The 12,056-nt window shown below is 56.2% G+C and overlaps 1 protein-coding gene across 1 annotated transcript in view; it reads left to right on the top strand.

Moving 5' to 3' along the window:
- RPS6KA2 (ribosomal protein S6 kinase A2) overlaps nt 1-12,056 on the top strand; it is a 307,190-nt gene that overhangs the window by 254,317 nt on the left and 40,817 nt on the right. The window contains exons 7-11 of the mRNA XM_029943268.1: nt 2,652-2,758; nt 4,951-4,988; nt 5,937-6,079; nt 9,082-9,152; nt 9,288-9,327. Of these exons, the coding sequence (XP_029799128.1) occupies nt 2,652-2,758; nt 4,951-4,988; nt 5,937-6,079; nt 9,082-9,152; nt 9,288-9,327 (399 nt within the window). The remainder of the gene's footprint in view (nt 1-2,651; nt 2,759-4,950; nt 4,989-5,936; nt 6,080-9,081; nt 9,153-9,287; nt 9,328-12,056) is intronic.

Raw genomic sequence — 12,056 nt, 5'->3', positions numbered from 1 at the left:
AGAGTGTATGTGTGCTGTGTGTGTGCTGGGAGCATGTGAGAGAGAGAGAGTGTGTGTGTGTGTGTGTGTGTGCTGGGAGTGTGTGAGTGTATGTGTGCTGTGTGTGTGCTGGGAGTGTGTGAGAGTGTATGTGTGCTGTGTGTGTGCTGGGAGCATGCGAGAGAGTGTGTGTGCTGTGCGTGTGTGCTGAGAGCGTGTGAGAGTGTGTGTGTATGTTTGAGTGTGTGGTATGAAAGTAAGAATGTGAGTGTCAGTGCGTATGAGGCTTGTGTGCGTGTATGTGTGAGTGTGTGTGCGTGAGTGCGTGTGACAGTGTGTGACTGTGAGCATCAGTGTGTGTCAGGGTGTGTGTGGGTGTGCATGTGAGTGTGTGGGAGAGAGGTGGGGAAAATGTAGATGTGAGTGTGTGGAAGTGTCCACATGTGTGGTGTGGGGGGGTATCATGCCTGAGTGCATGTGTGTGTGTGTATGTGCTGTGGGCTCATATGGTGTGTGTGCATGTGTGGGGGTGTGCGTGTGTGTGTACGTGCCTGCGCGTGTGTGAGCCAAGCGGCACATGGTGCTCGGCCCGCAGTCTGCCGTCCCCGGAGGCCTCGCGAGCCCCACCCGGGAGCCCCGTGAGGAGCGCACGCAGAGGGGCTGTGGGAGTGCCGGGAGGGACAGTCATGGGGAGACGCTGTGCCCACGCTCCCCGCCTGTACGCACGGGGCCGCCCTGACCGCCAGCCCCTTCCCAGCCCCGGGGCGTAGCCTTGACCTCACAGTCCCGACGTGGGAACTTTCCAGAACGTCACCCCGCACATCACCTGGCCCCACATGATGGGAAGAGCTCCGTGCTTCATGGCGTGGGAAGACCGGCATCTGCCTGAGGCCCCAGGAGCCCGGGCTTCTGTCCCAGTGACTGTCACCAGTCACCAGAACCATGGCTCGGGCGCAGGCCGGCATCCTCCCGATGCCCTCACCCAGCGCAGTGGCGTTTACGTGGCTGTGCCCGTGCACTCAGAGCGCCCTCCCCCCCCACCCGTGCTCCTTTATCAGAGACCCTTCCTTCCTGCGTGGCCCTCCGACGTGGATGGTGGGTCCTAGCGGAGCAGGACCGGGGGTCCCAGGTCCCTGCGCTGCTCCCTCCCTCTGTTATCAAGGGCCCCTCATACAAGCACAAGTGACACGTTGGGCGCCTTGCGATACTGGGTTCAAGCCCGGGGCTGGAGGAGGGAGATCCGGGTTGGGCAAAGAGCTTCCTGGAGCAGGCGTCAGCCCCTGCTTGTGCCCGGTTACTGTGGCTGCCCCTCCCCCTCCCCCCAGAAGTCAGGCCCTCGGGTTCGGTTTTGCCCAGCATCTGGTACGACGCGCCCAGTCCTTGGGCTTCTGGACCAAAGGGCAACAATAATCAGCAGAAAGCCCTATATGACCTCACAGGGGGGATGTGTGTCTTTATTCCAGAATAAAGGTAAAGCTGCCAAGTGTGGGCACAGGAGACTCTCAGGAACAGTGTGGGAAAGCACCCTCTTTCGGTGCCATCTCTGAGGAGACAGCACACCGCCGTGTCGGTCCCTGTGCTGACTTCCTTCCGGGCCACATCTGGGGGTGCTTCACCTCTCTGCAGAAACTGCTTGTCCTTGGTCCTTGGGGACCGTGCTGAGTTGTGCCCCAGGAACTGGACAGGCAGGGAAGTACGGCTGTGCCCCGCACAGGGACGCAGACAGCCCACGCTGGCTCTGTAGAGAAGCCAGGTGACAGAGTCCGACACTGGCGGATTTGACTCAAAGTGAGGCCTCAGAATATTAGCCCATTTGGAAAAGAAACACGCAGCCAGGAAAGGCAGCAATTGGGTTTGGAGATAGAACAGGAGGCTCCAGGGGCCAGAAGGGCAGTGAGGATTGATGGCCCCAGCCCCCCCGCCCCGGACGATGGGGCGCCTGTCCCGGCCCCGTGGGGAGGAGGCACCCCTTCTGTGGAATGGGTGTGCCGCGCCCGTACCCGCCACCCAGTCCACTGACTTGCCTGCACTCTAATTCCGCGCTCCCCAGGGAGCCTTGTGTGCCTTCAGAGAAAGAAGTTGGTGAAAGCGTCCACTTCCGGGCTCTGGGTGCTGATTTCTTGTGGTGACTATAAAAAAGCGGTTTGTGGTAACAATCTGGCTTTCTAGTAAGGTGACGTTAAAAACCGCATGCTGATTCTTAACGAGACCAGAGATACAGAAGGGTCACTGAGACGGTGACTTCGACGTCCAGGGGGCACCCGGCCTGGCGTGCGCTCCGCTAGCCTGGGGTGGGGCGTCCCCCGCCGACTCGGCACCACGGGCCTGCTGTCTTCGGCAGAACTCAGCTCGCTGGGGGCGGATGGCAGGCTTGCATGGACCCCGGGGATGAGACCGGAATTCGCTCTCAGCAGCCCCTGCCACGCCGGTCCAGAGCGGAGCCACTCGTGTCCAAATATCCCCCCGGACACACCCCCCGGAGCTGCGTGGGCCGTGGGGCGGGTGGGGAGGAAACCGCGCGCCCACCCCCAGAGCTGAGTGAGCCGTGGTCTCCTCCGGGGCAGGGGTGACCTGCGCGCGCTCCGCAGGGCCGGGTGGTGACCGGCTCCGGCAGAGCTTCGTGAACGGGCCCCGGGAGGCGCTGACCAGCCCCGTTCTGACTTCCTCACCAGGTGATGTTCACGGAGGAGGATGTCAAGTTCTACCTGGCTGAGCTGGCCTTGGCCTTGGACCACCTGCACGGCCTGGGGATCATCTACAGGGACCTGAAGCCCGAGAAGTGAGTGGGGTGCAGCCTCCATGCCCCCTTGCTTGCGCCCCCGCTGGTGGCCCCTGCCTTCTGTGTAACTCCCACGTGGGTGCACGTCAGGGAGGGGCTGGGGCTGTCCTCACGCAGACACCTCACCCGCGGGTGCCCCTGTCCGCCCCGGGAAAGGTCCCCGAAGGGGTGTGGCTCATGCTGGGGTTCCAGCCCGTGCTCCGGAGCCTTACTCTTGTGTGTGCACCGAGCTGAAGACAAGAGAGCTCCTCTCTGAACCCATTTTTATGAGACGTGGTGGTCGTTTACCGGAAACATCTGGGTAACGTGTGTCCGGACGTGATGCAAAGTTCGTTTGCGCAACACGGGCGAAGTCAGGTCACGCGGGGCCTTGACCGTGGTGCCTGCAGTGGTCGGCTGCACTGCCTGTGCGTGCAAATACACGGTTCAGAATCACAGCAGGCCGTGTCTTCAGGGTCCCCGGGGGGAAACGGTCCCGTAAACCACCGCCGCCTCCCTCAGGGAGCAGGAGGCGGATCCCAGACCTGCGAGCCCTGGGCTCCCCGGTTCTCTCTCTCTTTAAAGGTCAAAGGGATCTTTACCGTTAAAAATAGTAACTTAATTGCAGAGCTGAAGAAAGATTTGTTGTCAATTGGAATTAGTCGGGGATTAATCTTGAAGGTTGCTCCTTTCTAGGCAGAGATTAAGTGTAACTGAAAGGCAAAGATGAAGACGTTTGCTTCTCTTATGATAAATTGTCGTCTTAATTATGTGCTGTAACATTTTCCTTCACCTTTCATTGAAATAGTAGGCCTTTTTAAGGATCCCGTGGCATGTTCTTTAATTCTGATAGGGAGAAATATAAAATTAGCACCTCGACCATTTTTTAAGTTTTGTTAATGTTTATTTTTGAGAGAGAGAGACAGAGTGTGAGTGGGGGAGGGTCAGAGAGAGAGGGAGACACAGAATCTGACGCAGGCTCCAGGCTCTGAGCTGTCAGCACAGAGCCCGGCGCGGGGCTCGAACCCATGAACAGTGAGATCATGCCCTGAGCTGAAGTCGGAGGCTCAACAGACTGAGCCCCCCAGGCGCCCCAACATCGTAACTGTTTTTAAGCGTGCAGCTCTTTGACAGAAAGCACAGTCACATCGCTGTGTGACACTGTGCATCTTCCAAACTGTCTTCTTGCAAAACTGTCCCCAGGAGACACTCCTTCCCCTCCCCATCTCCCCTGCCCCAGGCCCTGGCACCCCCCTTCTGCTTCCTGCCTCTGAATCTGGCGGCTCTAGGCGCCCCCACCCCCACCCCGTGTAAGTGGAATGCGCGGCGTGTCCTGTGCTGCGCCCGGCTCACAGCACTCGGGTCCGCCCAGGTGCACCCTGATTGTTTAAGGCATCACAGGTGAATCCTCAAGGCTTTGATGTTCCACTTCCTGGTGTCTGTAAGGCTGGGCTGGTACCCCCGCCCCACTGGGCTGATGGGACAGGATTTCATGACAGCAGGAAAAGGAATGGAAAGCCAGGAGTCTCCGGGACCCTCAGGGCTGACCGCCAGGAGAAGGGCTTCCTCTAGTGCTTGCTGGCCTGCATCCGCCCGTATAGACTCCCCTCTGCGGCCGGTGAGGAGTGCCCTCCCACAAGAGAGCCGGGCCGGGCAGGGCAGGGCCAGCACCCCCACCAGGGCATCTAGATGTGAGACGCCACTGTCACCAGAGCTTGGACCCAGTGGCATAGCTCTGAGGACAAGGCGAAGCCTGCCGGGCCCCAAGGTCCTCGGTGTCAGAGCCCAGGGTGTCACGGGCTTCCCAGAGCTTGGGTGGGTCCCGAGAGCCAGCGTGGGACTCATGGAGGGGGCTGGGGAGAAGCCGGGGGTCTCTGGCTCTGGGAAAAATTCAAGAGACCCCAGACCCACAGAGGCCCAGGCAGTCCGGGACCCAGTCAGTCACGTTCCCCACACAGGACAGTCAGACGGGTTCCCGAACCCTCCCGTGGGCTGAAGGAGGTCTCAGACCTGCAGGTCCCCGCTCCTGCCTGGTTAACCCCAAACACCGTGGATCTGAGTCCACACGTGCCCCCAGAAGCTGCTGACGGGGGACGCAGTGGCGCGCAAGCCCCTGTCTGCGTGCAGCAGGCGAGCTGGTGTGCTGACTGCCCCCTGCCCGCATCCGCCAGCCCGCTGCGCCGCGCGTAAAGCGTCTGTCTTCTCTCTTTCAGCATCCTGCTGGACGAGGAGGGACACATTAAGATCACAGGTTTGTAAAGGACAGCGGGCTCCCCGTGACCCCCCGCGGCCCCCCACCAGCCGTCTCCCCGGGACCCTAGAGGTTTTCTCTGCCGATGAGAAGCTGCACGTATAATGTAGAAGTCACGCTCGTGCCTGGTGGCCGGTGGGTGGTAGAGGTCAGGTGGCGCTTCCACGCCCAGCGTATCTATGGTGTCACAGAGTTTTGACTCCCTCTGACCTAGCGATCATGGATTCTATTATCGTGATTACTCATGCGCCCGAGCTAAAACCGGGCACTGATCTGCCATCTGGGCCACCGCAGGGGACAGGCAGCCCCTCCGGGCTCTGATGTCTGAGGCAAGTCCTTGAGCTCCCAGAAGGGCACACTCGCCCGGGGGCAGTGTGATGTCCTTGCCCGGCCTGTGGCCTCCCTCCGTCCTCCCCAGGCTCTGGAGGGAGCTGAGTGATGGTGGCCTTCCTCCCACACACGCTGACACTGAGGCGCTGTCCCCTGAGGTCCAGCGTGGTCCCACGTTCTGCACCCGCCAGCGCACAAACACCCCAGCCTCGAGAGAAGGGAGAGCGTAGTGAGGGTTTCCTGGAGGGGAGGGGGGCTCACTGCCCACGCGACTGCAGATGTCATCTTCTGTCTGTGCCTCACCAGCCTGCTGCCTGCAGCTCCTTCCAGCCCTTTCCTTCCGAGCGACCCCTTCTGTCCTGTCCCAGCAGACCAGCAGCACTTGCTTCTCCGTCCCAGCGGGTCCCCAGGCCTGCTTGTCGGTTCCTAAGAAGTGCCATCCCTTCGTCCTGTTACCAGGCTCTCCTGAAAGACTCTGGAGCCTGCCACGCAGGGGCAGGAGGGCGCTGGCGTCCGAGGCGGGCCCTGTGCTGGGACAGAGTGGGCAGGAGGGTGGCACCTGCCGCGGGTCCGGAGCCCGGCCACGCTGAAGTGGCGCCCTGCGCTGTCCCCCTGCAGATTTCGGGCTGAGTAAGGAGGCCATCGACCACGACAAGCGGGCCTACTCCTTCTGCGGGACGATCGAGTACATGGCGCCCGAGGTGGTGAACCGGCGGGGCCACACGCAGAGCGCCGACTGGTGGTCCTTCGGCGTGCTCATGGTAAGGGTCCTCCGGCCGCGTCACTGCCCTCGTGGCCGAGCGCCGGTGCATTCCCCTCCCCGGGTCGGCCCAGAGGTCCAGGAATGACCAGGGAAAACTGTTTGGGATGTACCCCAGCCGCGTGGCCGTGTGACCCGGGGACGTGGAGGAGGCCACCAGACTCCGCCCGCCCCCCTGCAGCCCCCGCTCGGCCTGCCCCCCCCGCCCCGTCAGGAACCAGAACTGCGCCTCACGCAGGACACACAGGTACTCAGGGTCAGAGCTTCTTTATACTTAACAGCTTCACAGGCTGAGCCTGAGGATTTTAAGGAACGCAGTGATTTTCATATTAAAGACATTTTGTCAAACACAAAATCCTCCTACTTCATCCCAAAACATCACATGAACCAAGATATACGTAGAGGTGGACATTTTACATCTACATCTAGAAACGAGTTTTCTCTAGTGGATGTTCACAGAGCACAGACGGACACTGCCCAGCCCTGGCCGTCCCCCGTCCCCGGATGGTCCTCTGGCCCGGTCCTCACACCCCGTCACCCCACCGTCCTCCCGCACCTCACTGTGCTGGTGGCCGGCCGGCCCCTGTGCCCTCGGCCTGCAGCCCACCTCCCGGCTGGCACGAGGCACGGCCTGCACCAGCTTCCCTCCGTCCGTCCAGGCCACCACACCCCACGCCTCCCTTCCTGTGCTCGCGGATAGTTGGGGGCCTCCTGCGGGGTTGGGGGGCATACAGCGGGGAAGAGCAGGCTGGAGGGAGAGACACCCAGGGCCGAGGATCTGGACTCACAGTCAAAGAGAAGAAGGAATCTTCCACTGTTGCAAGTTGTTGGTTGACCCTTAATAAACCGTTTCGGGCGGCACAGATGCTGTCGATGGGCCCGTCGTGTAGCCGGGAGGCCTCCGAGGCCGTTTTCTTCCTCACCGTGGAATTTCGTTCCTAGCTGGCTGTAGGCGACCGAAGAAAGAAAGGAGAGAGAAGGCAGGCTGCCTCCAAGATAGGAAGGGGACTTTCTTTGCTGACAGGGTTCTATTTTAAGAGATACTTTGATTTCTACGATCAACTTACAAACTCTCATCTAGTTTTATCAGATGAACAGCTCATCTGCCAGAGCATTCTACCTTCCATTTCATTCTTTTGTCTATTTTTAGACCCTCCTCTGGACTCTCTGAGTCTCTGTTTTTCCGGCTTATAGATGGATTGATGGCCCGCCGTCCGAGCTGTGAGCCGGCCGAATGAAGGCAGTAGGTGTTAGCACAGCAGAAGGCGCACACATCGCAACGGGCGGGAACTCGGACACTTTTCAGTCCGCCTTCAGAAAGCAAACCAAGAATACTAATAAATCCTTAACTACACTCGTTTCTTTAAGTTGGTTGATTTCACTCCTGGTAGGCTGTCATGAGTTTAGCTCCCCGTCATAGAAAGCTTCTGGGTAGGTGCATTCCAGTATTACTCCCACTACCAGGAAATCAGAAACATTCTCACTGTCCAATAACAAGCATAGTTTGGCAAATCTACGTATAAAGTGATGCTATGAAGATTTAACACTAAGCACTGCAAGGTTTTATATTGTTCTGTGAAAGCTCAGCACATAAAACCTTGCGTTTTAAAAACCGCACAGCTTCAACAAAGTTCTAGAAGGAAATAAATACTAATTGTGTCTGTCATTGGATAATGGGATTATGGGTGACTATTTTGATCTTTCTACTCCGATATATTTCTCAAGATTTTCATAATACAAAAGAGAGATAACTGCAGGATAAATTTTAAAGGAACAGAGACACACAGTCATAATAAAAACTAAGGCAAACTTAATAAGATCATACCAACACCTGCACTGAGGCTGTTTTCGTATACCGTCGACCCTTGAACAACACAGGGATAAGGGGCCCTGACCCCTGACGGTGGTTGAAAATCCACGTGTATCTCTGACTCCCCTCAAAATTAACTGCTAATAGCTTAGCGCTGACCAGAAGGCTCACAATAACACAGAAGGCTCACGATAACATTAGCAGTAGATCGACACATATTCTGTACATTGTATGTATCACGTACTGTATCCTTACAATACAGGAAGCTAAAGAAATGTTACTAAGAAAATCATAAGAAAATACACTCGTGGCACATAGTATGTATTTACCAAAACACGGCCTGCATGGAAGGTCACGCCCATGTCACTCACCCCGTGTTGTTCACACCCATGTCCTCACACCCATATTCACACACATATTGTTCACATCCATGTGGTTCACACCTGTGTTGTCCAAGGCTCAACTGTGATTGGAAGGGACAGGAAGACGTGACTGGGGTCGACACTGTAGCCTCTTTCAGCTAGATTCAGTGTCCTATTCTCAAGGACAGGCTGTTGGCGCTGCGGCCCTGGTTCTTTCTCGAAGCGGCCAGGTGCACATGTTGTCCAGGCAGTACCTGCGGCTCCAGGGCACCCCTTTCAGAGCCCATGCAGTCCGGGCTTCTCTGTGCTCAGGAAGGGCAGGCCCGCAATGCTGTCTCTGTCCCAGAGGCCACCTGACAAGTGTCCACTAGTTATTGCCAGAGTGTGGTGGCCTGTGTTGGAAAGTTATTGGTGCCGTCCTGTTCTCACTGGACTGAACTCACTCCGCCCCGGCCCCCTCCGCAGCACCCACCAGAGAAGGATGCGGACAGGGTCCTCCCCAACCCCCACAGAAGGCGGACCACCCCACCGCCGTCCCTTCGCCGTCCCCTTCCCCTAGGGTCTCATCTCTCCGCGGCACTCAGCCGGCCTCTCCTACTGCAGCTGGGTTTCGTTCTGGGCTGGCGGCCTGTCCACGTCCTGCCCAACTTTGAGCTCCCCGAGGCCACTCTGTTCGCTGATGGCCAAGTGTGTCGGCCAGTGCCGTGGCTGGATTGACCGGGATTTTGAATGGACGCGTGAACCTTGGCTGGTTTTGCCCGCCTGGGCCTCTCAGCTGGTAAATCCGGTCAGTCTGAACACTCACCCTCCCTGTTCTGTGTTGCTCTGCAGTTTGAGATGCTCACGGGATCTCTGCCATTCCAGGGGAAGGACAGGAAGGAGACCATGGCCCTCATCCTCAAGTGAGTAGGAAACACCCACCTTGGGGATCCATCCTGCACACGTTCGCACCTTCCAAAGCAAGCGCTTTGTCTTGGAAACCCGGCCTGTTAAGGAGGCATCAGCAGTGACCGTAATACACATTCTCGGCATTTTAGCTGCAGCGGAGACACGGAAGCGGATCCCCGAGGGATCCCGGTGACGGGCAGATAACGTGTTCCACCAGCGAAATCGCATATGGCGTCCGGCGGCAGGGAATGCGGGATCAGGGGCCTTCGAAAACAAAGTACAGACTTGAAAGGGCAGAGCACTTAGGGGCTCCAGAGAGAGCACAAGAGTGGGGGTTCCTTCCTTTCTCTACCTCTGGGCCCCATTCATTCAGGTACCTGAGCTCTCCTGCCTGACATTGGCAGGGAATCGAGTTGCCCACATGACTGGATACAAACATAATTTTCTGTTCAGTTCCCACGAAGAATCGATTACCGTGCAAATGGAAGTCGCTCTTAGCTTCCCAGAAAGAAGTCTAAACCCAGGGCTGGTCTTGCCATGACACCTTAAATGAGAGCAGGCTCCATGTAAGCACGATGTCAGAGGGAGGAAGGGGGAGCGGGCTGGGAGGAGAGAAGCATCTGGAAACAGGCAGACCCTCGCTCCAAATTAATGTCGCTCTGGCGTGCGAGGGCACAGACCAGCCGTGAAGCTGCTGGTCCTCACGACCCGCTCTCAACCCTGCAGATGGACACCTCACTGTTGTAAGAAGGAGAGGCACCTGACCAGCTTACGGTTTTGTAGGTTACACCAGTGTGTAAGTGGAAGGAGAGGATTTAGTGGAGGAAAGCCCCCAGGTCTTCTGTCTGTGACTGCGCTCTGTTATTTTTGTGTTGCTTACCTCTGTGACTTGTCATTTTAAGGGGAACCATGGTCTGTACTTTCTAAAACTAGAATAGTTCCCTCCAGCGGAGCCTGTGTGAGCACTGGTCCTCGGGAGTGACTGAGCGGGCGACACCTAGCTGTGGTCCCATGGCTCCCGAAGCATGACCCCAGGACCCCAGGGCCAAGACCCTCCTGGGGGCCTGCAAGCTCTTCCTTTCCTGGATTTTTTCTTTTGCAGTTACTTGGGTAAATTAGGTGACTGGGTTTTACTTTATTTTCATTTTATTTGTTTTCATCACGATAGGTTGGCACATGTGCACCTTCATCCCCCTCCACTATGCCACGTGTCCCCCCAGCACCCCCTCTGGTCACCGTCAGCGTGGTCCCTGAACGGAGTCTCCTTGGACTGTCTCTCTCGCTCTTTCCCTTTGCTCCTGGTTTTGTTTCTTCAGTTCCACATATGAGTGAAATCATAGGGTGTTTGTCCTTCTCTGACTTATTTCGCTTAGCATCATGCTCTCTAGCTCCATCCACGCCATTGCAAATGGCGAGGTTTCATTTTCTCGTGGCTGAGTCGCACTCCATTGCAGACACGCACTTCTTCTTTGTCCCTTCCTCTCAGGTGGGTGCTTGGGCCGCTTCCACAAATTAGCTCTTGTACATAATGCTGCTGTAAGCACAGGGGTGAATGTGTCCTTTTAGTGTTTTTGTATCCTTTGGATAAATTCATGGTAGTGCTATGGCTGGGTCGTAGGGTAGTTCAATTTTTAATTTTTTGAGGAACCTCCACACTGTTTTCCAGAGCGGCTGCGCCAGTTTGCATTCCCACCAGCAGTGCCAGAGGGTTCTCCTTTCTCCACATCCTTGCCAGCATCTGGCGTTTCCTGAGCTGTTAGTTTTAGCCACTCCGACAGGTGTGAGGTGGTACCTCATTGTGGCTTTGATTTGCATTTCCCTGATGATGAGTGATGTTGAGCATCATTTCATATGTCTGGATGCCTTCTTTGGAAAAATTCTTTTCATGTCTTCTGCCCATTTTTTTAATTGGATTATTTGGTTTTTGGATGATGAGTTGTGTCTGTTCTTTATATATTTGGGGCACTAACCCTTTATTGGATGTGTCATTTGCAAACACCTTCTCCCACTCCGTTGGCTGTCATTTAGTTTTGTTGATTGCTTCCTTTGCCACGCAGAAGCTGTGTCTTTCGCTGGAGCACCAATAGTTCATTTTTGCCTTATTTCTCTTGTCTCAGGAGGCATACCTAGGAAAATGTTGCTAAGGCCCGTGTCAGAGAGATTACTGCCTGTTCTCTCGTCAGGGATTTGTATGGTGTTGGGTGTCACATTTAGGTCTTTCGTCCAACACGAGTTTGTGTCTGTGTGCGGTGTAAGAAAGCGGCCCGGGGTCACGCCTCTGCGTGTCGCAGTCCAGTCCCCCCACCCCCTTTGTGGACGAGAGATCTGCTTCCCACCGAATACCCTCTTCTGCTTTATTGGAGATCAGTTGGCCATATATTCGTGGGCGTATTTCTGGGCTCTCTCCTCTGTTCCAGGGATCGATGTGTCTGTTCGCGCCAGGACCGTGCGGTCTTGGTTGGTACAACTTTGCAATGTAACGTGAAGTCTGCAGTTGTGAGGCCGCCGGCTTTGGTTTTCTTCTTCAGGATTGTTCCGGCTGTTTGTGGTCTTTCGTGGTCCATCCAGATTTCAGGACTGTTTGCTCTAGCTCTGTGAAGTCCAGGTTTTCTTCAAACGACTGCAGCAGACTGAACCCGGAGGCAGGTCGGCAGCACTGGCTGTCTCTCCTCTAACCCAGAAGAGATCCCCACACTGTAAACAGCTTCGCTCTTCTGCCCAGACCCTGTGTTGATATTTCGGAAAACGTAGTTCATTTTTATTTAAAACGTTACTAATGTAATAGGATTTTGGTTGTTTCTTTTTAATGGTCATATTATTGTTTATGTGAGTTATTAAATCGCTATGGTAAAACTTCCTCTCCTGGAACCCACACAAACAAAAGCTCTTCGATGCCCTCTGCGACTTGTAGATGCAGA

The sequence above is a fragment of the Suricata suricatta genome, chromosome 7 (genome assembly GCF_006229205.1).
Source record: "Suricata suricatta isolate VVHF042 chromosome 7, meerkat_22Aug2017_6uvM2_HiC, whole genome shotgun sequence".
NCBI lineage: Eukaryota > Metazoa > Chordata > Mammalia > Carnivora > Herpestidae > Suricata > Suricata suricatta.
Note: the sequence above shows the minus strand (reverse complement) of the source record. Positions and strands in the feature narration are given on the sequence as shown.